Source organism: Nothobranchius furzeri, chromosome 13, assembly GCF_043380555.1.
Source record: "Nothobranchius furzeri strain GRZ-AD chromosome 13, NfurGRZ-RIMD1, whole genome shotgun sequence".
Classification (NCBI taxonomy): Eukaryota; Metazoa; Chordata; class Actinopteri; order Cyprinodontiformes; family Nothobranchiidae; genus Nothobranchius; species Nothobranchius furzeri.
In genome coordinates, this window is record NC_091753.1 from 17363962 (window position 1) to 17391283 (window position 27322).

At 43.7% G+C, this 27322-nt stretch overlaps 2 protein-coding genes across 10 annotated transcripts in view; both read left to right on the top strand.

Annotated features, from left to right (window-relative positions):
• The window catches only part of nlrx1 (NLR family member X1), a 45997-nt gene extending 31069 nt beyond the window's left edge, over nucleotides 1-14928 (top strand). For 3 of the 4 annotated variants that reach the window (XM_054736890.2, XM_054736891.2, XM_070543334.1), the window contains 6 exons: nucleotides 9526-9709; nucleotides 10109-10204; nucleotides 10439-10525; nucleotides 11033-11284; nucleotides 12253-12457; nucleotides 13888-14928. In XM_054736890.2, the coding sequence (XP_054592865.2) occupies nucleotides 9526-9709; nucleotides 10109-10204; nucleotides 10439-10525; nucleotides 11033-11284; nucleotides 12253-12457; nucleotides 13888-14037 (974 nt within the window). In that variant the 3' untranslated portion in view covers nucleotides 14038-14928. The remainder of the gene's footprint in view (nucleotides 1-9525; nucleotides 9710-10108; nucleotides 10205-10438; nucleotides 10526-11032; nucleotides 11285-12252; nucleotides 12458-13887) is intronic. The other variant, XM_054736892.2, reaches the window with a different exon arrangement.
• A 5695-nt stretch (nucleotides 14929-20623) lies between these two features.
• Nucleotides 20624-24377, top strand: LOC139062461 (spectrin alpha chain, non-erythrocytic 1-like). 6 transcript variants are annotated; one of them, XR_011515995.1, is made up of 7 exons: nucleotides 20624-21980; nucleotides 22556-22678; nucleotides 22749-22966; nucleotides 23390-23482; nucleotides 23593-23697; nucleotides 23773-23805; nucleotides 23886-24377. XR_011515995.1 is itself a non-coding variant. In XM_070543335.1 (4 exons), the coding sequence occupies exons 1-4, from the start codon at nucleotides 23417-23419 to the stop codon at nucleotides 24206-24208; spliced, it is 282 nt and encodes a 93-aa protein (XP_070399436.1). In that variant the 5' UTR covers nucleotides 23396-23416; the 3' UTR covers nucleotides 24209-24377. The 6 variants fall into 6 exon arrangements, 2 of the variants coding, with proteins under 2 accessions (XP_070399436.1, XP_070399437.1); XR_011515994.1 differs by lacking the exon at nucleotides 20624-21980 and having other exon boundaries at nucleotides 22557-22678; nucleotides 23886-23922; nucleotides 24131-24377; XR_011515996.1 differs by lacking the exon at nucleotides 20624-21980 and having other exon boundaries at nucleotides 22557-22678; nucleotides 23558-23697.
• The last annotated feature ends 2945 nt before the right edge of the window (nucleotides 24378-27322 follow it).

The following is a 27322-nucleotide window of genomic DNA, read 5'->3' on the forward strand; positions in this document are numbered from 1 at the left end:
AAATCCTTCAGTCCCCTCTTCATGAAGCTATTGGTTTGGCCCCATCAACTCCTCCTGTATTTAGCTGATAGAACCCCTTCAACCCTGTTTGCCTGTCCCATCTCAGGAAGCAGGAAGTGGAGAACCTCTCAGCACCGGTAAGAGAAAACAAATCAATTTAAATTAAACAAATGAAAGGCATAAAATACAGCAGTTAACTAAATGTGCACGCTTACAATTAGAACTAATGCATTTAAGCCATCTAAACAATAAATCCCAAGAAATATAAACATACAAACTGCAATCATAAAAGTGCAAGAGTGTACTAACATTCACCGTTGTGTGGACATGGATGTGGCCATCACATGCCCCCCCACTCCTTTGTCCTCACAGCGTGAGAGGTAGTCGGCTGTGGTATTGTCCCTTCCAGGGATATGTTGAACCTTGAATCTGAATGGTTGCATGGCAAGATACCATCGGGTTATGCGCCCATTAGTATCCTTCAGACTGTTAAGCCATTCGAGAGCCTTATGATCCATTTGCAGAGTGAATTCTCTTCCCAGCGGATAGTACTTAAAGGAATCCAGAAACCACTTTATGGCCAAGGCCTCTTTTTCCACTGTTGCATAGCATCTCTCTCGGGCCAACAGCTTGCGACTGATGTAAGCCACAGGATGCAGCTCCTCTGATGTCCCTTGTAGAAGGACCGCCCCCAAACCCCTCAGAAGCATCAGTCCACAGAATGAAGTCTCTTTGAAAGTCTGGAGAGTACAAGACTGGTTCCACACTCAAGGAATGCTTGATGTCTTGTAAAGCTGCCAGGGCCTCCGCAGTCCACCGGATTTTGTTGGGGCTACATGAGCCTGTCCTCTCGGTCAATGGTGCTGCCCTTGCAGAAAAGTTGGGGACGAATCGGTGGTAAAATGAGGCCATCCCAAGAAACGACCGCAACTGCTTCCTAGTCTGTGGAACAGGACATGTTTCGATTGCATGAACTTTATCAACCTGGGGCTTAATAATCCCACCTCCAATGGTGAACCCAAGGTATCGAATCTCCCTCCTGGCCACAGCACACTTTGCGGGGTTGATTGTCAGACCAGCAGCCCGTAAACGCTTCAGAACTTCCTCAAGATGTGCCATATGCTCCTCCCATGTGTCACTGAAAATGACAATGTCATCCAAATATGCACATGCAAACCCTCTCAGGTCACATAGAACCTGGTCCATTAGCCTCTGGAATGTAGCCGGGGCCCCATGGAGGCCAAATGGTAAAACAGTGAACTCGAACAAGCCCCAAGGGAAAGCTGTTAGCTCCTGAGACTGGCTGGTGAGGGGAACCTGCCAGTACCCCTTTGAGAGATCAATGGTGGTCAGCCATATGGCTTTCCCCAGACTGTCAGTGAGCTCATCGATCCGTGGCATTGGGTACGAATCAAATCTTGAAACAGAATTGAGATACCTGAAGTCGATACAGAAGCGAATCGTTCCATCCTTTTTAGGAACTAGGACTACAGGGTTACACCACTCACTTGTTGAACGTTGAATGATCCCAAGAGCCAGCATTGAGTCCACCTCCTTCTTCAGGTCAATCAGGTAGCGCTCTGGTATTCTGTAACTCATGCGCCTCACATGTGCATCAGATCTTAAAACAATGTTGTGTTTAACCAGCGCCGTTCGACCTGGGCACTCATTGAATATTTCTGGGTTAAGCAGAGGCTTTACCTGGGACTGCTACTCTTTAGTGAAGTGACCCAAGTCCAGGGCTGAAGATGCAGTTGAAGGCAGATATTCAGCCACATCCTCCTCTTCCACCACATGTCGGATCAGCAGCGTTTCCATATTGCCAACTGCCTGTGGAACCCACTCCTTCAACAAGTTGACGTGAAGAACTCTACTTCCCCGCTGCAGACCTAGAGTAGAGATCATGTAAGTGGTAGGTCCCAATCGTTTCTGAACCTCAAATGGTCCCTGCCACTTTCCCAGCAGCTTGCTGTCACAAGTTGGTAACATCAACAGAATCTTTTGGCCTGGAAGAAAACTACGTTGTCGAGCTCCTTTATCAAACCACAATTTCTGGTGCTGTTGGGCAGATGCCATGTGCGATTGAGCCAGTTCACTCATGTCTTGCAACTTATCCCTCATTTGGATCACATAGGAAATTATGTTAATTGGCTCTGCCTTACCCTGGTCTCCTTCCCACGTCTCTCTCAGCAGGGTCAAAGGACCCCTCACCTCATGCCCATAGAGGAGCTCAAATGGGGAGAAACCAGTAAAAGCCTGAGGGACCTCTCTGTAGGCAAAGAGAAGATACGGGAACCACTGGTCCCAATCAGACCCGTACTGTTGACAAACTTACAAAGCATCTGTTTCAAAGTGTGGTTGAAGCGCTCAGTCAGTCCATCCGTCTGTGGATGATATGGAGTTGTCCGCATGCTCCTGATGCCCAGCAACCTATAAACCTGCTGCAACAAGGTTGACATAAAATTAGTCCCTTGGTCAGTAAGAATTTCTTGTGGAAACCCAACTCTTGAGAATAGTTGAATCAATGAGAAAGCCACAGCCTCGGTGTCCCCCAGGTCGACTGCAGCTCCATCCTCCATCTCCCCAACATCAGACTGTTGCACAGTCTCCTTGATTTCCCCTTTGTTGCCTTTCCTCATCCGTACTCCAGCCTGCATGGCAAAAACTATGCTGTGTCCTCCAGATCCCACTTCTGACACCAAATGTGAGGGATCAAGCCAAATGAGTGGAGGAACACAGGCAATTTCCAAAAATAGAGACTCTTTAATTTCCTTTTTGTTTTAAAATATCAATCAATCAATCAATCAATCAAAGCTTTATTTATAAAGCGCCTTCCGCAACCCTGTCAGGAAGCCCAAGGCGCTGAACATGGTACAGTACAAAGTTAAATATAGTGAATAAATCAGAAAATAAAATCAATTCAAATTACAAAATACAAATTACAAAAAAGGTGAAACATTCTAGTAGAAGACAAATGTGTAAAAAGGGGATAGAGTGAACCAATGAAAACTTTGAGATAAAATCAACACAAAAGAGGGCCAAATTCAAACATGTTCAGGAAACACCAAGCGGAGGAGGTGGATTTTTAGGTGACTCTTGAAGACTGGCAGAGATGGGGACAGCCTAACTGAGGGTGGCAACTGGTTCCATAGTGACGTTGCTAGGACTGAGAAAGCCTGGTCCCCGCAAGTACGACACCTCGAATGAGGGACAACGAGCAGGCCTTGGTCAGAGGAGCGCAGAGCGCGTGATGGGGAATGTCAATCAATCAATCAAAGCTTTATTTATAAAGCGCCTTCCGCAACCCTGTCAGGAAGCCCAAAGCGCTGAACATGGTACAGTTGTAAGTAATTATACTGAATAAATCAACAATAAAAGAAATTCAAATTACAAAATACAAATTACAAAATACAAAATGGAAATTACAAGATAGATGAAACATTCCGGTAAAATACAAATGTGTGAAACACAATAGGATTGAGTGGATGGATTGAGTGTACCAATGAAAACTGGAATGGATTCAACATAATAGAGGGCCATAATCAAACATGTTCTGGAAACGCCAAGCGGAGGAGGTGTGTTTTTAGGTGATTCTTAAAGACTGGCAGAGAAGGGGACAGCCTAACTGAGGGTGGCAACTGGTTCCAGAGTAACGGTGCTAGGACTGAGAAAGCCCGGTCCCCACGGGTACGACACCTAGACCGAGGGACAGCGAGCAGGCCTTGGTCAGAGGAGCGCAGAGCGCGTGGTGGGGAGTGTCTGTTCAGGAGTGTGGCCAGATAGGGGGGACCACCACCCTGGAAGAAATGATAAACAAAGACGAGTATTTTGAATTGTGAGCGATAGGAAATTGGAAGCCAGTGCAGGGAGGCCAGAACTGGACTGATGTGGTCCCGTTTCCTGGTCCCAGTCAGGAACCTGGCAGCGCTGTTCTGCACAACCTGTAGGCGACGCAGTGTTGACTGACACAACCCTGCATATAGAGAGTTGCAGTAGTCAAGCCGAGAAATTACAAAGGCATGCAGTACCCGCTCCAGGTGGGCTCTCGACAGCATATGCTTGATTTTAGCAAGGCGTCTCAGGTGAAAGAAACTGGACCGGATCACAGAATTGATGTGAGCATCAAATTTAAGTCCTACATCAAGTTTCACCCCCAAACTGGTAACAACTGGTTTTTAGTATGGAGAAAGAGGGCCAAGATCAGCATAACGATCCACATTCCTGCTGTTGGGGTGAAACACAATGAGCTCTGTCTTTCCCTCATTCAGATGTAGATAGTTGGCCATTAGCCAAGACTTCACCTCATTAACACAGGACACAAAGGACTGAATAGAGTGACCTTTCTCCTGACACAATGGAGAGTAAATCTGGCAATCGTCAGCATACAGATGGAATGATAGGCCATGTTTACGAAAGATTGACCCCAGAGGTAGCAGATAAATGGCAAACAAAAGTGGACCAAGGATCGACCCCTGCGGGACCCCCACCGGAGCTTCTCCCAAGAAGAAAAAACATCACCCAGTTTAACACAGAATGTCCTGTTTTGGAGATACGATCTAAACCAGTCCAGAGCTGACCCTTTGATCCCAACCCATCGTTCCAAGCGATCGAGTAGAATCGCGTGGTCAACTGTGTCGAAGGCTGCTGTCAGGTCTAATAACAGAAGCAGCACAGATGTTCCGTGATCTAGTGATAGATAGATGTCATTTAGGACCCTCAGTAGAGCAGACTCTGTGCTATGGCCAGACCTGAACCCTGATTGGAAAACCTCAAACAGATCAGAGTCAGCTAAATGTGAGACCAGCTGCTGATAAACGACTTTCTCAAGCAGTTTAGATGTAAAGGGCAGGGTAGAGATAGGCCTGTAATTTTCGATCACAGAGACATCAGCACCAGGTTTCTTCAGGGTCGGCCGAATAACTGCTGCTTTCAAAGCAGCTGGGACCACACCTGTGCTGAGGCTCCCATTGATAATCTGACCAAGTGATGGGCCAAGGCACGGAAAGGCAGCCTTCCAGAGACGAGGCGGTAGAACATCAAGTGGAGAGCCAGATGGCTTCTGCCTCGCAACTAGCTTACTCAGCTCAGAGTATGAAACTGTATTGAGGGAGCTCAGGGTGGGTGGTGATGGATGAACTGGAACAGGGTCAACAGAGTTACCAGAAATGACTGCTCTAATGCCTGATACCTTATCAACAAAGAATTTGTGAAAAGCTTCAGAGTTTCCAGCAGCTGTAGGAGACATGGAGCTAGGCTCCTGATACACCAGAACTGAGTTTAGCGTTTTGAAGAGAATCTTAGGATTATTGGAGTTTGTCTCAATGATGTCTGCAAAATAGGCCATTCTGGCGGCCTTCACTGCATCCTGATAAGCAACCAGAGATGCTCTGAACAACTCACGTGAGACCTGTAGGCCATCCTTTTTCCACTTTCTCTCAGAGGATCTACACGCCCGCCTGCAAGCCCGTGTGACATCAGAGAGCCAAGGCTCCCTCCTAGGCCTAGACTTGCAAAGCTTGAGAGGGGCAACCACGTCCAGGACCTGATTACAAAGTACATCAAAGTGTTGTGAATAGTGATCAACGTTAGATGGATCTGGGTTAAAGGTCTCTAACCTTACAGACATACAGTCCACAAACTTTGAAATAGTTTCTGCATCCAGGGCTCTGAAACTAGTAGCTGGAGCTTCACACACAGGGACAGGACATGGCAACGTAACATCACAGAGTATTGGAGAGTGGTCAGAGAACACAGGAGGCAAAGTCACAAGGTTCATGATGGGTAGACCATAAGAGATAACCAGGTCCAGGGTGTGACCCCTGGCATGAGTTGGGGATGATACCCATTGAGTTAGATTGAATGACTCTAGCAAATTAAAAAAACCTTTAGCAAGCACATTATCAGGACAGCAGATATGGATGTTAAAATCACCAAAAAATAGGACATAATCATATTTTAGGATGCAGTCTGCCACAAGATCACAGAAATCATTAAGGAAGTTAGAGTCAGTCTTTGGAGGCCGATAAATCAGCACAACGAGCAGGCGGGGGGAGATGCACAGTTCAAATAAGCACAGTTCAAAGGAAGAAAATGACATGTCTGTTCAGGAGCGTGGCCAGATAGGGGGCAGCCACACCCTGGAAGAAATTAAAAACAAAGACGAGGAGTCTGAAGTGTGAACGATAGCAAACCGGAAGCCAGTGCAGGGAGGTCAGAACCGGACTGATGTGGTCCCGTTTCCTGGTCCCAGTCAGGAACCTGGCTGCGCTGTTCTGCACAACCTGTAGGCGACGCAGTGATGACACAACCCTGCACAGAGAGAGCTGCAGTAATCAAGCCTAGAAATTACAAAGCATGGAGTACCCGCTCCAGGTGGGCTCTTGACAGCATGGGCTTGATTTTTGCAAGGTGTCTCAGGTGAAAGAAACTGGACCGGATCACAGAGTTGATGTGAGCATCAAATTTAAGTCCAGCATCAAGTTTCACCCCCAAACTGGTCACAACTGGTTTTGAGTATGGAGAAAGAGGCCCAAGATCAACATGACGATTCACATTCCTGCTGTTGGGGTGAAAAACAATGAGCTCTGTCTTTCCCTCATTCAGATGCAGAACGTTGGCCATTAGCCAAGACTTCACCTCGTTAACGCAGGACACAAAGGACTGGATAGAGTGACCTTTCTCCTGACACAATGGAGAGTAAATCTGGCAATCGTCAGCATAGAGATGGAATGATAGGTCATGTTTACGAAAGATTGACCCCAGAGGTAGCAGATAAATGACACACACACACACACACATATATATATATATATATATAAATCCTCAATCTCAGGCTTTTCCACAAGCCCCATGCAGAACTGAATGGCAATGAACGCTTTCATTTCTGGGACAGTTACATTGTACCAGTCATTGCATCTGGAGCTAGATTTCAGTTCCTCCCTCTCTAAATACTGGTGAACATATTGGTTAGTTTCATTTATGATGAGGGTCCAGAATTCCTCATCCAAAAAAACTGACAGAAAATCAATGTGTTCTGAATCTGACTGATCCCTGTCTCCACAGTATCCAACTAGCTCATCAAAATGCCTGATCCACTTGGAATACTGTTTTTCTCCCAAACTAACCCAGCCATCATCATCATTATTATTGTCACTGAGGCTGTGTTGGGCCACCCCCTGCTAGCAGTGATTTTTTTCCTGCGGTTCCTCCCCCTCCTGCTGCAATTCCCGCGGTTTACTCCCCCGGGGCTGAATTGATCACCAGCAGAGTTTTCACCGGCCACCCCCACCCCCGGCACGGACCCGGTACGAGCTGCTTTTTTTTTGGGGGGGGGGGGGGGGGCATGTCCCCTCCACTTTTTCCAAAGTCAAGTTTTGACCCCTGCATTTTTTACCATCCAAAAACAATATTGCGCTATATTAAATTGACACTGGTTGAGCTCTAGGACCAAGCGGAAAACAACCGTTTGTGTTGAAGCCTGTTTCCCATTAGAACATACTGTAAAGATACCCCCACCCCCACCCCATGTCCCCCCCACTTCTAAAGTGAAAATTACGTCCATGGGTCCAGAGGCTGAGATCAGGCAGGGTAAAAGGCTGGAAGATTTACTTGCAAGGGCATTCAATAATCTGGCAGTGAATGGCTGGATGGCTGGTTCTTATGTAGCAGGGGAAGCAGGTGTGTGATGAGCTGAGGAGTCAGGAGCAGGTGAAGTGGATGAAGCTGATTGTGGTTGCCAGGGAAACAGTGCTTGTCAGGAGCTTGATGAGGGGACCAGGTGTGCAGCATGAAGGCTGAAAGATTGGGAGTCATGACAGATTGGGGCCGATCATGTCATCGGATCGGGACATCCCTAATACACAGGTAGCCATTAAACATCACTAAAAAAGAGTTCCCATTTAGCTCAATTGGTGCGACACAAGGTCACGCCAAAACGGCGGCAGAACACAATGCCAATTTACCATTTATATCTATTATTTAAACATAAATAACACAGATGTGCTACCTTATCTTTCTGCTTACATAAAACAAACAGTATATTACATCAAAACATTTCTTGAATTGAATAGAATTACAATATCTGACTCACCAAGTCCCGTTCAGTTATGTACACGACATTTCCAAATCACGGACAAGTTAGAAAACAAAAATACCTCAAAGTACAAAAAAATAACTTAAAGTAGAATCCTCCACAGTTGTTTTATTCCTTCATGGCAGCAGCTCTGCAAAACCCGAATGAATCTCTCTCTCGGTTTCACTGAGAATGGAGGGAAAATTTAGAAACAACCCAGTTGGCTGTGGCTGGTCAAATGGGTTACGCTGCTACTTGTTCTTTTCAAAATAAGAGTCTGAACCAGGATTTCAGCTATTTTACATCTATTTACCTGTAAACAACATGAGTTTATAAAGTTTTTGTTCTTTCCAATATATTCTAATCACAAATAGATATTATATCCTGAATTATAACATACCTGGTGTTTTTAATAAATTTTAAACACTTTTAGTCTATTTATTGATTATTTATCACTTTTAATGTAATTTTTATGACTGTTGTTTTAGCTTTTTATTTATTTATTGAAATCTATGTTAACCAGGGTTACACCTGCACTGCATTTGAATTAAAATCTGCCATCACTATTGACTAAGAGGTACACAATGACGTTAGCTGGTACATTATGATGTCACAATGTCGTGAGCCTGTGTGAGTTTTTATCGACTCCACCCTCTCAGTCTTCCAGGCATTTGTTGCCTTTTTCAAACAGGAAGTGGGAGTGGAGGAAGGCTTGCTCTTTAACCTATTATCGAAGGGCAGAAGAAAGACACCAAGTACCCAGTTTAGAAAGAGCTTCATTAAAGTTTACCCTTTCCATTGCCCTGGCCCTCATTCCTGCAGGATGTAGGGCCCTTGTTATCCTGGTCTACTGGCAAGATGTTCTGGTTATATTCCTGAAGATGTTGCTTGCTGTAAGCTGGTCAGGGCATCAGATTTTGGGGTAGAAACTTAAGACATCCTCTTATGTTTTAATATGTGTTTTCTCTTTTGTCAAATATGGACTATTTTCTTTTGCACTGATGTAAGAATGCACACCACCAGGAATGTGGTCACACATCTTGTATCCATGCTCTCCAGAGTGACTGCTGATCTAGCTCCCATTAACAAAGTTCTCCCTACAGTTTATAAGCTAGCTACTCTGCACCTTTCTGTTAGAATAGAAAATTGTAAATGGCTTGTATTTGATGTAGTGCCTTTTAAGGTTCCACAAACCCCGACCACCACCAGCAGGAAACGAGGGTTAAGTGTCTTGCTCAAGGACACAACGACTGTGACAGACAAGGTTCCAACCTGCAACCCTCTGGTTATGGAGTGAGCGCTTAACTCCTCTGCCACTGTTGAAATAAAGTGCAAAACTCCACTAATTATAAATAGGAAAGTAAAGAGCGTACCAAACAACCCTTGTACATTTTGATTGCAACCATTGTTGGTAGGGGCGGAGTCTCATCGATGTTTCTCTTCTTTTATGCCAGAGATCAGCAAACCTCTGCCTCCAGAAGAGCTGATGGATCTGCTAGTCCTTCTGTATGAGTTTCAGAATCCCAGACTGACCGAAGAGGTTCTGTTTTCGATCAGAAGAATCTGTCTCACTAACATTCGTATGACTTCACTCAAATGCTTCATACTCAGCTCAGTGCTTTCATGCACCCCTGCAAGGTAAGCTGTATCTGAAACCGTCATAGTTTGAGAGTGTTGGGTCAATAAACAGAATGTTCTAGCTGCAGCGGAACAAACAACACAGGGTAAAGGAAGTGCCAACTCCATCACTGACAGCCCGTTGGTTTGCTGTAGATAGGTTATTCCTTAAAACAGGTTAAAAACAATTGAACATCTTTATTTTTTTAGGATACTTCACTTATCCAAGGAGCTCAGTGAAAACGAGAGAGCCAAGCTGTCAAACTGAAGCGACAGGTTTATTAGTGCGAGCTACCATACCTTCCCATGAGTCATTTAATAATCCCAGCCTGGGAAGTTCTTTAGCCGTTTCTTAACTTTGGTTTTTCTGTTTCACGTCCCTCTCAAACCGCCTTTCTCATGGTTGAATTTTCTCTGTAGCTATCGCCTTAAAGAGCTGGACCTGTCCTCCTGTCTCCTGAATCATGACATGCTCCAGATGTTGTGGCCTGCCTTCAGACACACGCACAGCCTCAAGTGAGACCCGCCGGTGGGGAATGGTTTGGTGGTTTTCATGGTGCTACCACATTGTAACCTGGATGGAGTTTCTGTTACTTTCCCAGTAATCCTTCTGCTGTTTTAGGTGCTCAGCGTAGCGTTTGTGGTAGTTTGTGACAAACCTTTCTGTGGGAGCCTAAACTTAGCCAGTTATGTTTGTAAAGACTAAACCTGTGTGTGTTGCATCCATGTGTCTGCTGTTTGTTGTTTTAGTCTGCAGTTTAACAGCCTGGGTCCTGAGTCCTGCGTCACACTGAGAGACCTGCTTCTGGACCCCAAGAGTTCCATTAGCTCTCTACAGTAGGACTACACCTTTATTTAATTATTTATTACAATATTAGAATGATTAAAAGTGATTTTAAAGATGTTCTAGCCAGCAGAAATGTTGAAACACATAATTATACGATTGTGACACTGAGTGTAATTATCCATAGTACAAGTAATCGATAAGATATGCACAGCTGTGTTATTTAGAGAAACCATCAAATTACATCAAATCTTTTCTTTGGCACAATCCTCCACCCGGATGGGTGAAGGTGGAGAGGAAAACTCTGTTCCAACTGGAAGAAGGTCGAACTTCGTCTGTTCTTGGAGATGTTTTCAGTTTGACCAGGAAATTGGATTAATTGTTAATGATGTCACGGGTATTATAACAATGAATGCATGAGGTTGAGTTTATAGCACCAGATGAGTGAATCTTTCCCAACTAATCCTGTAGCAGCTAGAAGGTTGGTTAGGATTCATCTGTAGAGCTAGAGCCAGTCCCTACAGAGGAAGTTCATGGAGATAACTGTGTCCTCTCTATAGGCTGTGTGACAACCCACTGCTGGACTCTGGCTGCAGCACCCTGCTAGAGGCTCTTCCACACAACCAGTCGCTGATGCACCTGTCCCTGTTGCACACTGGGCTGGGGGACAGTGGGGCTCTGGAGTTGGCCGAGAGGCTCCATCAACACACCACGCTCCAGGAGCTCAACGTGGCCTACAACAACATTGGAGACAGCGCAGCTATGATTCTGGTTGATGCCTGCAGGGAGCATCCCAGCATTCACACTTTGCAGTGAGCAGCTTTTCTCTGCATCGACAGCATGATATCATTCATATCTTTTAACTGTATTTGCTTGAGTTGAGTTTGTTTGTAGTGCTTATGAGTCCAGCTGGGTCCAACGTTTACAGGATGACTCAAGCGTTTCTCAGAGGTGTCCTTGATCACTGAAATAGAATTATGGGAATTTCATAAATGACACAAAATCAAAATTACATGAATTTTACACAGAGGGTCAATATTTCCATGTTGGTCCTTCTCTTCCAAGACCTCAGTAGTTCTTCCTGACCTGCTGACTGGCCCAGATTCTGACTGATGGAGCTCATTCTTCCTCCATGCTCGGAAAATTTCAAAATGAGTCTGTTTTTGTTGGTCCTCCGGCCTCTTGAGGATTGACCTCGTTTAGTTCTGACTTTATCCTTCTGGCCTGGTGCTCCATCATGCTGAAGAAGACATTTATAATCACCAAATTGTTGTTGGATGGCTGGAGGAGTTCATCTGGGAGGATGTTTAGGTACCATTCTTTAGTCATAGCTGTTAAACTGTGAGTCCAGTCCAGTCCCTTGGAAGAGAAGCACCCACACACACACACACACACACAAATGCAGGATGCTTTATCGTTGGAGGACACAGGGCTGCTCAACCTTTTCTTCTCCAGACAATCAGAAAGGTTCACCATAGAAAATTCCTTTCCTCCAGTTCTCAGTTGTATCAGCCTGTCTCGCATGCTTCTTTGCTGCCCTGACACCAGGCCATCTTCATCCCTCTATGGGTGTATTCTGAAGCTTTTTGTAAACTGCTGTATTGGGTCAGTTAGTTGCACAGAGTGGTTTTATCAGCATGTGTAATTCACTTAGTGCACCACACTCATTGGATTTGTTTTACAAATATCAGATCAAGGCCACCAAAACTATTTGTATAAGTGTCTATCTGACAGGTTGTTCTATGAGCAGAACATCTGGTGTCTGTGTTTCTGTGTGTAGTTTGTATCTGAACCCTATCAGCAATCTGGGGAAGCAATCGCTGTCTGTCCGAGGCGTATCAAAGGCCAGCAGCAACCGGAGGGTCAGGGTTCTGGCGTCTGTCACTGAAGGTTCAGACATCTCAGAAGACTGGCACCCTATTCTCAGCGTGATCCGAGAGAATGCCTCAACCTGGGAACGCAAACGTGTCATGCAGCAGCTCGAGGTACGCAAGCCAGCGAAAGAGTAATCCGCAGCTTTAACTGCAGATCGTTTTGGTTTGCTGTGGAAGAAATACAGTCCACCAGAATGTGACTTCTGTTAGACATTCAATTTATTTAATTCAATTTTTATTTTGTGAATTTAAGTATTTGAGTATTTATTTACTTAACCCTCCCACTGTCTTTATGGGTGACCCCGCGAGGAAAGTTGACCATTGAGCAGGGTTGATGGTTTATCCCTTGATGTCCACGTGGCAGGGGTGAGGTGGTGCTCACTCCTCACCCCTGCCACATGGACCCAAGGGATGAACCATCAACCCTGCTCAATGGTCAACTTTCCTCGTGGGGTCACACCCATTAGGACAGTGGGAGGGTTAAAAGGAACTCCAGCTATGAGGACGTGTGTGCCCTAATAAGCCACACATTTTCTGTTGTACCAAAACATGTTGTTAGAAACACACAAAATATAGCCATTTATTTATAAATCTGTAATATTTAGTACATTTTTGGACATACGTAGGACGCCATGTTTTCCACACTCATTGCACTCTGGGGGCAATGACGTATATTGGTTGCTCTTGGATTATAATTGAATAAGTTTGATCACACGATAGTTTACCATTAACTTCTGCTGACAAAAATGTGAGCTCTTGACAACAAACACTCTCCCTCTTGGTTTCCACGGAGATGCATTTGCCGCACACGCACCACCGGTTTTGTCCTGCTCTTGCTCCATCCCGCCCTTCTTGCTCTTCATGTTGACGCTCGTTTTGTGAAACATCATCGGTGATGTCATCATTAATGTTTCACTCTGGTTCAAACTGAAAAGGCTGAACAGATGACATGTTGATGTTGCTGAACAGTCACTACAGGGTCCCAAAGCCGGCCGGTGCAACCGAGGTACAACCATATGACGTCACTACCCAGAATGCAGTGTGACACTAACAACAATGGTGACCTACGAGTTAAACTATTTTACAAATGTTATAAAAATGAAGACATTAAGAAGGTTTTTTACACCATTTTAATATAAATGTTACTAACATTTATCCTTTAAGAACCACAAAGTTTTGTAACCTGGGTTCCTTTTAAAACACACCAACAAAATGTTCATTCGTAAAAATTCAACTGCAGAATTGTGATGCAAAGTTCAACAAATAAGGTGACCTGGTGATCCAAACCAAAGCAACTGCCACTCGACTCGATCGAGTGGCAGTTGCTTTGGTTTGGATCGCCAGGTCACCTTATTTGTTGCTGTTGATCTTTTACAGAAGAAACTTCTTCAGGTGTATTGTTAATTCAATGTCTAAAACGAGTCATATTCTGGTGAAATTGTATTTCATCTTTATACTAGTAAACTTTAACTAGGTAATTATGTCAGTGACACGTCTCATTGCCAACTGGCTCTCAGCGAGGTCATCGTTTTTCTGTGTAGATTTTCCTGAAAGATCTTGAGTGGGGACGTCAACAACAACCGAGCTTCTGGAAGAGGCTTCACTTCCGTAGAGTCCAGAAACAAGTCCAACACACCTTACAGATGCTGGAGAAAAATGTTCTACCTCCCTCCAAAGGATTCAACAAATGACACCATCAAACAGAAACCCTCTTTATCAGAGTCTCAGGTCTGAGTCTGACTAGTTAAACCTACAGATGCATCTTCAAGGCCTTGACTGATTTTTAGTCCAGAGCAATAAATCTTCTAGAGAACATTTCAGTGTGTTTACCACCAAGAACTGATCAGAACACAATAGAGAAGTTGGGGGACATGTTTGTTTGTAACTTTATTCTAAATACTGAGTTAAATGTGTTTAAAGAGCTGGGGTCTCATTCATAAAGTTTGCTTACGCACAAAACGGGATTGGAAAACTGCGTAAGCAAGGATACAATTATGAATTCCAGCAGCGTTACCACTTCTACCGCTTTGTGCGCACACAGAACAATGTTTTATAAATGAAACCCCTGGTGAGCAAAAATGATTTAGATTTCTTTCTATGCAAAAACAAGTTTGTCAGTCAATCTACCTTTGATGGTGTATGTGTGTGTGTGTGTGTGTTTAAAACCTCCAATATATCCTTGTGGGTACACTGAATATGATGTACGGAGATTGAGGACACTGGTGAGCAGGTATTCTATTCTTATCTGATTTGTGTGTGTGTGTGTGTGTGTGTGTGTGTGTGTGTTTGACCCTTAATTTCTTACTCTCTCAGAAACACACATCCTATGACCCAAACACAAAAAACCAGTAGGTGACTGCCAGACACAGAACTGGCACGTAAAACATGATTGCTCCGACTAGCTCCATAAAAGTTTGTCATGTTTTTGTTTAAATCACATGAGCAGGTTTTTTGTCTCTAACAAGTTCTTTGTTAATGTTTTCCATGTACTTACACACTGTTTTTGAATGCGGAGCACTCTGAGCTTGTGCTATAAGCAAAAACGTTTAATAAAAATAAAAGCTGTTTTAAGGTTAATCAAATGTTCTCTCAGGTTTTATTCTTTGAGCTTCTTAAAAATGTTTTTTTTTTAATTAAAGTTGCCCCAATTGTTCTCACTAGTCTTGTGGAGGGAGGGTGAGGGGTCAGTGGGTTCGGGTTAGGGTGCAGCCATCGACATAAATATACTGGACATCTCCTTTCCATAGGCTCCAATATCACGTTTTTGGAGTAAGGTCTAGCTGCAGCCCCAGCTACTACAAACCACGCCCCCTACAAAACACGCCCCTACAAAAGACGCCTGTGTGTTCGAAGCATCGAAGACAAGAGAACTCGTAACAATTGACCATTTATGACTCATCATGGAATATGTCTACCTGAAACGCCGAGGATCCGAGTTCGGAACCAGTTAGGAACATTCGATATTCTGTCTCCGCTTGTGATTTGTTATTTTTTTACTATCGATATTTTTTTACAATAATGATATATATTTTTTACATTAATGCAGTAATAAGAAGCCTAAATTTTTATTATAAAACGTCCAAGTGAAAGACGATGTCACGGCCAGAAAAGACGTCGGTTCAACTTTCATATTGGAACTATTTTTCAACCATGACGGAACGTGTCGGTTTGACGTTGTTTCATCTGTCATTAAACATTCGAATGTTTGCTAGGACAGTAAGATTGTTTCTAATTGCAGCTGCCTCTTCCTAGTAGACCCATTCATAATGTTTTTCCTGTTTTGTCATTTAGACACAAAAACATTAGAAAATAGGGAAGAATGCAAAAGCTTAAATTGACCATGATTTGGTAGACACATATGCATTCAGATTTGAAGTGAATAAATAGGTTAGGAATATAATTTTGGCTCTAATCTTGTATTTCTTTTTAAAAGTATGAGTTTTAATAGTGTTTTGTTCTCTTATAGACCAGCACCACAACATTTAAAGAGGGCACATGGCCCAAATTAATAGAACAATCTGCGGACACCTATCAGTGCCCACTGTGCCACAAGGTGGAGCCATACCATGCCCTAATACCCCATTTACAAGGACACCAGAAATCTGTAGTTAAATATGGAGGCAAGTCTACCCACGGGTATTGATAAGGTTTTGTTAATACCATTGCCATTATCAGTTCCCCTTATTGATCTGATTATTTGTCAATTGCATTATAAATATATGGTCGGTGTTCTGTGCGGGGAAACTTAACTGTCCTTTTGTTGTCACTGTTAATCTTTAGGCATCCTATGTACAGTTTGAAGGCTGCACTGCTCCGCACTAGAGGTCTGCCTTTGATATTTGTTGTTTTTTCAACTGGAAATTGTTCTCAGTTTCCCATCCCTAATTGTAATGCTGCATCATAATTAGAGATTATCATGAAGCATGATAATAATTTTAACTGGAATATGTCACCAAGCTCATCAGTTACACTACTCACTGCCAAGGCATCCGATGAACCAAAGAGGCAGAACTTTAGACTGTCTAGCAAGATAAATGATCAACACTGAAAAGAAAACAGCTTTAAAGGGACTTTACGGAGTTTTGAATTTTTATGCTCGCGATTGCCCCCTCAGGCAAAAAGCGAAACGGCAGCTTCAATAGTAGGCTTGTGCACAAGGCGCGCATGCTGTACGTGCACACTCCTTAATGAAAATAACAGCTGAGTCAGTCAGCTCCGTGTGTGTGTGTGTGTGTGTGTGTGTGTGTGTGTGTGTGTGTGTGTGTGTGTGTGCGTGTGTGTGTGTGTGTGTGCGGCCCGAAGGACAGAGGACAGGACAACGCGCAGCTAATTAATTAAATAATTTGGTTCTGTACCTTTCTCTTCAGCACAGCCGACAAAGGTTTATGATGGGTCAGTCATCCTGCATGATCAGATCATTCCCTTTCCTTGCTTGAAAAATTGTTCCAAAATGAAAGTTGAACCCACATCTTTTTTATCTGTGAATTCAATGCCGTTCGGCGAGTCTCAAATAAAAATTTGGGCATCATACTGCAAAACAATATACCAATAATGTAAAAAATATACTCTAAATAAATTTTGTTCACATCTAGATTCGAACCTGGATCTTCCGTACAGGAGTCCGTCGTCTTTCTAGATGCCAGTAACGTCTTTTGTATCTGTAGCTTGATGACAGCTGAAACAACGTTCAAAGAACGGTTCGGAGCAAAAATGGCTATTTTGTTGCTAATTTGCAGGAAATATCTAGAAGAAAGTGGCTAAGGGCCCTCAGAAATGTAGCTAGGTTCATCACTAGGCGTTAGGAACAGCGACAAAGTCGCTGAGTTGGCACTACCTCACTCTCTGCTGGCAAATGCTACGGGCTATGCCTGAGCGTGAACGCGCATGAAGCAGCCTGCTCGACCCGAGCATCTCTCCTTTTCTGTGATTTTACAGAAAAACAGGTAATCACAGTAAAAATGCCAGGGCTCATTCTACAGGACCAGGGCATTGCAGGAGAATGTATGAAGAAGACATTTATTATTTCTATACATGTTTTGGCTGTCAAACTTCCATAATGCCCCTTTAAGTTCTTAGAGCTACTTTTCTATAAATATTATTGAAAAGATTTTTAGCTGTTGTGTACAAAATATTTTCTTGAATTACACATTCATTATCTTCCATATTTTCTTTCTGTCATTCTTTCAGAATATAACATATACAAATGCCACCTGCATTGTGTCCCAATTAGCCATTATCATTGCAGCTTCTGTCAAAAAATTATTGTTAGAAAGGAGCTGTTCTTGAATCACTTCAAGTCTTGCCTAACGGGAGGTACGACTGGAGCAATGACTGCAGCTCCACCACTAGTGCCGACGGCATCGGCAGTGCCGGCGGGTCCTCCACCGACGGAGTCGGCACGTCCATCACTGACAACAGCAGTGACAAAAAAGATGTTTCCAGCAGTACCAGTGACAGCCCCCATTAATTTTAACTGCTGTGCATGAAGTCATGTTTTTGTGTGTCTTGATTAAGGACAATGACAGCATGGACCAACACAACGTGGTCACCACAACCAGAGATGTTGGGATCCTGAGTAAAGACGTGTCTTTTGACAGGCTTGTGGTAAGGACATGCAAAGGACCAAGAAACAACTTATTTTATCTGCTTAACCAGAATAATTCTGTTCAGCATCTAAATGGTTTTTGATCTAATTTTAGGAAAGGGCTCAGCAAGCTGAAGACCAAAGAAGAGTCAGCAGTGATCTTCTTATATCATTTATCACTCAGGATAAAGGCCTACTGCTACATCTGGAAGTGAGTTTTAAATTTATAATTAAATTTGCACACTGTAACTAATTTCAGTCAAAACATGACTCATGAATTATTCAAGTGAAACATTTTCTGCTAACCTAGTGTTTGGACATTTACTTTGAGCATCCTCCAAAAATATCTCTATTTACAGGCAATCATCGCAGGAAAAGTGTCATCCACCTGGGCTTCATCAAAGGGCAGGGTGGACATTTTCTTTGAGGAGGATGAGCAGCTGGACAGAGTGATGGGCTTCTTGACTAGCCTGGTTGAAGCACAGACAACCAGATGTCACAATCAAGTGGCATTCATGATGGATGTGCTTCTGCCAGAGGTACATTCTGAAAATTTGTATGTATCACTTGAAAATATTTTGTAGCATTACTGTTGTCAGTCTATAACTCATGGTTAATATCTTGTTACCTGCAACATGACAGACTAACGTCTACATGAGAGATGTCCTTTTGTTCACCTCATTACTCAGGCAACCATCCATGCACTTTCAGCTGTCCATGAATGTTGACCGGACAAAGCCACAGAAATGTACAGCAGTATGACTGGAGGCATCCTACAAACACAAGAACAGTGCTAATGTCTATATGTATTGTTGTCACATTGTTTATGACAGCCTCTAGGTGTGAATGTCATTTTTACTAATTGCTATTTATCTTTGTCTCATTAGTGAGAGGCAGCTGATGTCCTATGCCATGGAAAAAAACATGAGCAAGGAGGCTAAACAGAAACTGCTCATATGCACGGAGAAATTCAGAAAAGCTCTGGACTCATCTGAATTTTTGAAGAGGCTGTTGTGTTATGTTGACATTTTTTATTTTATTTTTTTGGAAGGTATTTGTAAGGCCAATAAAAGTTGTTGCTGGTTGTTTCATTTGTCTGAACTTTTTTCTAAAGCAAAACTTTTCTGCTTTTGTGTTTGCAGCATATTTTTTAAAGATTAGTGTATGGTCAATATCAGTTTACTAGTCTTGTGAATTGTACAGTATACTTAATTCAAAATATTTTAGTAATTTCTAAATCAATACATTTTGTGTCAAAGGGCCAACAATTATTCCTATTAACAGAATATATGAAATGCACATATACACATGAAAATATGCCTAAAATTACACATCAGCAGCTTTTCACTGTAAAGAAGCAATAAAAAAATCATAAATAGTAACATAAATATTAACTACTCAGTCGTATGAACTTAGACCCACTGTTAGTGCCTGTAATAACAAATGGTTGAAAGTTAAATGTTGCTGTAGGAGGGGTGCTCCCAAAAATGGGGGCTAGTGGGCTTAAGGGGTTAATTAAAATGATTACCACTAATTATTTTTTCTGATATTTTATTTTATTGCATTTAAAATAAACACTTGCACATACATTACTCACCTGCTAACTTAAATAAGCATATGTATGTTGTGCCTATTGTCCGGCAACTGATTATTTGTTGGTGGTGTCGGTGTTTTATAATCCCACCGGGGATGGCCATAAAGTGTATGCAAGAAAAAGAAATCCATACATTCATATTTAAACCTGGAGTCCTGTCTGTTTAATTCAAGCCCCCACAATGCCGCTCAGAAAATGGTCCCATCCCGGAAGTAAGAAAAATTGCAGTTCCACCCTCATCCGCTGGGGGCTGGTGCCAGAAGCGAGCAAATCCTCATTGACTCCCATGTTAAAAATGCCGATTTCACAGCAGAAATAAACATGTTTACAGCCTGGTACCAAAACATGTTTTTTGTCTAAATTATCTAGTTTATACTCATGACAACTCTGAGGGGGGTGAATTTTTTTCTAACTCTTCTGTTTAAGTGTATTGAAAGCCTAAAATTCTGTATTATTAATGAGCATCCGACACACGTGACCGCCGCCTCAGACCCACGTGACCACAGAGCTAGCTCCGTGGAAAGGCCTCAGTACAGCCTCGGTCTGGCTTGGAAACTGCTCCGGCATTTTGAGTCTCTGTGTTTGTGTATTCTTCTTTGGATATTATTGGTGCAATTGTTGGACAAAATGACTTGCAGTGGTATTAATTGCACTAATAGAGCGTCCAAGGAGTCTCCACTTCATTTTTTTCGGTAAGTTAAAATCTATATTCGTATTTTATGTCACTGCCACCTTTAAACTAGCTGAGTTTACCGAAGTAGCTAGCTAACTATCAGTTTAACATGTAGCATGTACTGTTTAACGATGAAATTTAAATGTAAAATACGGTAAAATAATTAATAGGGCATATTTAGATGGTTAATAGGGTAAAACCCAGTGCATTTAAGATAAAAATGGGTTGAAATATGACGGAGCGCTAAGAGGGAGACTTCTGTGTCCATTCTTCCATCCGGTAATCCCCAGCGTTCAGGCCGGGCAGCCTGACCGATCCGGCGCCTACTTGCTGCGCCTAGCTGCTGCGCGGTCTGACCGCTCGTGGAGTTTTTCATGTCTGACTTTAACTGCATCTAATACTGTATTACGGCGTGAGCGCAACAGCGACAACTTAATATCGATGTGTAAGCAGCCTGAGTGGTAGGGTGTTTTCATCTGAACCCTTAAAACCTCCAGCAGGCTATGCTGCACTATTGACGTGTTAGCGCCTTAGCAACGTGACATGTCTCTGAGAAAGCGTAAAACACGGACGCTTCTTCTGAAGCGGAAAATAACACCTCTTCTTAAGCAGAGCAGGATGTCGCCTCGGCTCGTTCACGGCCGAGCCGGACTGAGCTCGATAACATTGACCAAGCACAGCCACTGGGCCGTTGTAGCTGCCACCAGGCCTGCTGAAGGAACTCCAGCGGGTTTCATCAGACTCGTAAAGTTTCTTGTTTTTGCTGGGGATTTCTGTATTTTACCGCTCCCTCCTGCAGTCTTCCCCTATTAAAATTTAAAATGTGTAACTTTATGTATTGTGATGAATGACTAATATTCATGTAAAACTAAAACGTTAGGCATTTAGGGGAAAAAAACAAAATAATAAACATTATACAGATGTCAAATAACTCAAACTGTAATTAAACTATATATTTTCAAAGTCATATAGACAGCATGATGGTTTGTGTGATCCGCGCGGTTTCACTTACACCCCTTTAATGATCAGGCTGTTTTTTATTATTTTTATCAGCTGATAGCAGTTAAAATTATGGTAAAAAATACTTTTATCTGTTTTTGATAACTTAATGCCCAGGAAGAGCATCTTCCTGGGCATTAAATATAACCCAAATGTTTTCTTATGAGCAGATCTGATGAAGGTGTAGACAAGCAGTCTGCAAAGTAAAACTTGTTTAGAGTCCAAACTCTTACTAAAGCTTTTAAAAAGAAAAAATGGTTGAATTTTGAGAAATATCCACAACAGGGGAGCGACACCTCTGAAAAATGTATATTTTCTCTGAATTCATAGAATAATGTGAAGATTCTGGGAAAAGTTGGGATTCTGAGATTAAAACGTAAATCTTTCTAATCATAATTCTGGCAGTTTTTGTGTCCTTCTGCTGTGGAAAGTCGTGCAACATGAAGATACTGAGAAGATGCTTACAACCTGTATTTTTATTCCATCCATAAATAAAATCATGAGCTATTTTTTTAATCCAAATTTGATACAAAGGGCCATCGTTGGTTCCAGACCCGTTCTAGAACATTCCTCTAATCTTAAAGTCATCATCAGTTTCTTCCTTTTAACAAATATTTATTTGTTCAAATATTTAATATTTATAACTGGAATATTTGTTCCTCCCTTTCCCACTGCAGTTAGTCCTGTCCTGCAACCCTGTTTTTGCAGCTTAGTGAAGCCAACCATCACTAACCTGGGGGTGGTTTTGGACCCAGAGATGCGGATGGACTCCCACATTAGCCAGGTGGTTAGATCCTGCTTTTCCCGGCTTCGCCAGCTACCAAAGATGAAGTCCATCCTGAAAGACGTGTCATATTTTCTCCCCAAGCTGGACCTGACCGTCATGTATCGGTCCAAAATAGTGTGATGATATTGTGTTTTTTGTACATAACAGACTTTTTAACAGACAAATTTGTCGCATTCTCCTACACCTCTTCACGGGCTCGCCACAGTAAATATTCTATTTGGCAAGAGATAAACTTTATTGTATTTATCCTAGTGAATCTATAATTAAACGGGTAAACTAGTAGTAGCACATCCAACATCAAAGAAAGTAAAATGTTACTATCAGGAGAGGGAGAATGTTTAAGTGGTTAGCAGCAGTGTGCTAGCCGATGGCCCCCTCCATGAGGCCACCACAGCTCAGCAGAACATCGTTGTAGCTTCTTCTGGGGAGAAAAACACTTAGAGAGAAAATAAACTTAACAGCTGAAATAGCAGGAAATAATACAGTTAAAGAGCAGATTGTAGAAGAAAGAAACCCCTGGGTTAAACTGGTCTGTCTACTGCATAATGCTGAACTCTAACATGTGTCCTCAGGGAAGGACCTGATTGGTGTCCAGAACCTGTTGAAGAAGCACCAGGCTCTGCAGGCTGAGATCACAGGTCATGAACCTCGCATCAAGGCTGTCACCCAGAAAGGAGAGACCATGGTGGAGGAAGGTAGAGCAGGTCTGGTCCTGACATGTTTCTGAGGTGTCTGCAGGTTCTGGCTCACTTTTTTTGGGTCCAGGTCACTTCGCTGGTGAGGAGGTGAAGACTAAGCTGTCAGAGCTTCATGGACGTTGGGACACGCTAAAGGCCAAGGCGTCCCAGAGGAGGCAGGACCTGGAGGACTCTCTGCAGGCCCAGCAGTACTTTGCGGATGCTAATGAGGCCGAGTCCTGGATGAGGGAGAAGGAGCCCATCGTTGGAAGTCCAGACTAAGGGAAAGACGAGGACTTGGCCGAGGTATGGAAGTCCCTTCCTGAGAAACTCCAATCGCTTTTCTTTGCTCTCTTTCCAGTCCTTCATAATTAGTGTTTCTGTATTTGTCATTTCCTTCGGTTGTCTACCAGACATCGTTGCTCGTTTGAGCGTCTCATGGGTTAGGGGTAGAAGTGCTGGCCTCGCACAGGAAGTGATGACAAACGTGTTCCCGGCGCTCTTATTTCAAACGGTTTACAAGCTGTGATGTGTGTTCCCGCTGCAGAGCAGCCATGACACGTGGCAGCCGGCAGAAGGCTCACGCTTTTCCACTAAACACCCGCAGAGCTGCGTCTGCGGTGAACTGAGCAGGGTTTGTTTTACGGTGGCGGATCCGATTGGACCATCGCTGCGAGAAAGCTCCACTTGTGTCAGACGAGCTGAAGGTTCTGATGTTCTGCTCCACAGGCTCTCCTGAAGAAGCACGAGGCCCTGATGTCGGACCTGTCGGCTTATGGCAGCAGCATCCAGGCCCTGAAGGAGCAGGCCCAGTCCTGCAGGGTGAGTTCAGAGCCCTCGGCCCGTCAGAACATTCTTATCCACCACGTTCTAACACCAGACCTGTTAACCCGACAGCAACAAGATAATCAGCAGGTGCTTTTGTCCTGCAGGACCTGAAGGCCAACGAGTCCCGCCTGAGGGACATCAACAAGGTGGCATCTGAACTGGAGTCAGAAGGTCTGATGGCTGAGGAGGCTCCTATGGTTCAGGCTCAGGTGAGCGTCACCTGTCTGCAGCAGCTGGTCCCTCTCACTTCCTGGTTTGTTAACTCTGCTCGTCTCTGTTTGTAGCAACAAGAACATCTGGGTTCTGCTCCTGGAAAGGTGCATGTTGTCCTCCGCCTCAACCAGAACCAGACGTGTTGTTTTTGTTACCACTCATTTGTTTGTTTGTTTGTTTACAGGATGAAGCCGACTCTTAACACGGCGTCACCCTGGAAGGTGAGTTCATTCAGCTGATCAGAGGTCACCTCTGATGGCAGCAGTCACGGCCGACCGTGCTGACATCACACAGGAATTCAGGTGACCCGGCAGGCACCAGGTGCTGGTGAAAGTGGGGACATGTCAGCTGGTTGCCATGGCTACAGTTATCTTTATGCATCTGTATGACTGCTGACTGGTGTGTGTTTCCTGTGACCTTTGACCTCAGACCGTACGGTTGGGCGTTCAGACGACGGCTAACTTTAATTCCATCAAGGTAAGAGGAAGCTCTTCCCTTCCTGTCTGAGCGATCCGTCTCCAGGTTTCCTCGTCCGGCGTCCAGCCCGCTGGCGTCCACCTTCATCTCACCTTCATCTCATCTCACTTCATTTATAGTGCAATACTTTCACATTATCATTTTCCCACACTTCTGTATACCTGTATTTTGTTGTTTTTCAATAAAGAATGACAAATTATTTAAGTTTGGTTTTTGTTGCACACAAATATATATCTGTAAAAAATATCTTCAAAGCTAATGTTTACATAACAAGTATGATTGGGTTTTGCAATACGGCACTCAAGTTTATTTTAGTAAGATTTTCAAACCAAGTAAAGTTAGTAAAGAACACATTTCTATTGTCTGCTAAGAAACTGTTGGGATTTAAAATGGGCCTGTTGTACAAATAACTTGTAAATGATTATTCCTCACTTTTGTCTTAACCAAAGAAATTCCAGTAATTGAGCAAAAACATTTATTTTTAACACTACATTTTATAAAACAGGGCACAGTGTCGGCACATGTATGTATGTCGATGGTCCGCCCCAACCGAACCAGGAGACACAGACGTCAGGGAGGCCAAGGTTGTCTCTGCAGCTCTCTGGGCACCACGCCTCACTCAGCTGTCCCCAATGATCCAAATGGCTATGGAGGAAAAAAAATTTAATAAAAGAATGAAACTTAAAAACTCCCAAACCTCATGTCATATTTACTAATCAGCTATGGCTGATTTATTGTTTGGATCACAGTGAGTTACACTAATTCTAATATATTTTTATTTCTATTATACATACATACTTTTTAACTGTTATTTTCACATGACTGTTATCAGGCTCTTGTTCTGGTTCTGATGATAACTCTGTGTCTTCCAGTAAGTTATCTTGTGCTTACTTCATCTGTATAATGTCTCTTTACTTTTGGTAAATTGTACTGAGTCCAGAATAAAGGCTAGCTGGCTGTACAAGATACAAACAAGTATTACGTTTTGGAAATATATGAAACACCGCCAGCATCTGTTAGAGCCTGTGGCGGGGTGCTGAGGGCCGGCTCCAGCCCAGGAATGAGCTCTACACGCCGGCCGGGAGGGTTTGAAACACCGCCATCCTCTCCTCTGCTGGCTGTTCATTCTGTTATGGTTACCGGTGCTTGTGTTGCAATGTGAAACGCTTGGTCTCGGATTTTGTAAGAAAGATAATAAAATGTCCCCCCAAAATACGACTTAAATATATTTTCTCTTCTTCATGATACATTTAATGGCTGGTGCGACTCAGGAGTGATAGCGCCGAAAAAAACTGTACTGAAAACTTGCTCAAAGCAAAATGTATTCATTACGGAAATAAATTATAAACTTACCGATTTAAAACTTTTTTAATACAGGTACTTCTCACGAACAGGCGCAGAAAACCTCCACCTAAACTCCGTGTGAGGTTCAGGTCGATGGGTGTTCCAGTTAGCTCCGGTTGGGTTGAAGCTAGGTGGCTACATCCGTTAGCTCGGCTCCCACCTCCGCTTTAGCTTTGGGTTAGCCAGGGTTAGCTTCAGGTTAGCTCGTAGCTAGTTCGCCTGGGTGTCGTCACTCGAGCCCAGCCTTACAGCCACACCCTCAGCGCCTCCTCTCTTCCCTTTTATGGAATTGTCTGGGCTGGACGGAACCTGTGACACGGTCAAAATGGCGGTGGTGGACACCTCCCATTATGGACAGATAACGTGTTATTGAAGCCTATGGAATCGAATTGTCCAGTATATGTACAGTCTATGGTTTAATTACATTGTTACTATTTCTGTATAAACGTATTCTTTCAATTGTATTGTTCGCATTGGAAGGCGTTTAATGATGTGAATCAAACCCCAATCTCCTCTGCTGGAGCCTGAGGCAGGGTGCTGCACCCTGGATCCTACCCAGGTTTCAGCTCCCCTGCCCCGCTTGGAGGGTTTGAAACACCGCCGTCAGCTGCTGGAGCCTGTGGCGGGCTGCTTCGGACCGGATCCGACCAAGGTTTAAACTCTCCCTGCCCACTGGGAGGGCTGCCATTATTGATATATTTCCCTTTTCTGACCACCAGGGGAGCTCAACAGGCACGTGGGGGCATGGTTTGTAGGGGCTGCAGCTAGGTATTATTGCGTTTTTGTACTAAAATGGGAGGTAGCCACCACCGCCATTTTGACCGTGTCACAGGTTCCATGAAGCCCAGACAATTCCATAAAAGGGAAGAGAGGAGGAGCTGACGGTGGTAGTGATAGGAATTACGGCTCTTTTTAGAGAGCCGGTTCTTTTGGCTCAGCTCACCAAAAAGAGCCTGCTCTTTTGGCTCCCAAGTGGCTCCTCAGATTTTCTGTTGCGTAGAGTACAATTATCACCAAAATAATGCTAAACTATATGTAAAACAATTTACTAATGTAAAAAAGGCAATATATCAAATATTTATCATTTCTATAGATTTAATAACGGAACACTTTAAGAAATCTCCACTTTCCGACTGATGGCGCTCATTTTCTCACCATCTTCGTCGCACTTTCCTCCCTCTCACTCGCCTTTTTCCTCCTCCTCATTCCCTCTCGTCTCCCTCCTCCCACATGTGCTCTGCTGTGTGTCTGAGTATGATCCTCCCTCTTCCCCGCCCCTACTGCTCTGTGTGTGGACAGTCTGGACACACAGTTACACATGTTGACCAATCGCCTGTAGCTTTCACCAAGGCAGGGGGGGAGAAGGGAGGGGACGGCTCCCAATGACAAGCCAGCTCCCTTCGTTCACTTCAAAGAGCCGGCTCTTAGAGCCGGTTCGTTTGCGACTGACACATCACTGGAGGGTGGGGCTGTAAGGCTGGGATCAACTGACGACACCCAGTCAAACTAGCTACAAGCTAACCTGAAGCTAATCCGAAGCTAATGCGGAGGTGGAAGCTAAGCTAACGGAGGTAGCAACCTAGCTACAACCGGAGTTAACTGTGCACAACACCAGAGCTTCTGAGTCAGAGATACGCCAGGCTGACCGCTGGGTAAAACCGGTTGGAACACAGAGGTCTCCGAGAGCCGGGTGGAAAGGTTTCCATCCCAGAGCTCCACAAGCCGTCGGCCCACGCAGCACACAGATGCGCCGAGCTGCGGGGAGGGGAGAAACGGGTGGAAAACATCGGTCTCCGGAGA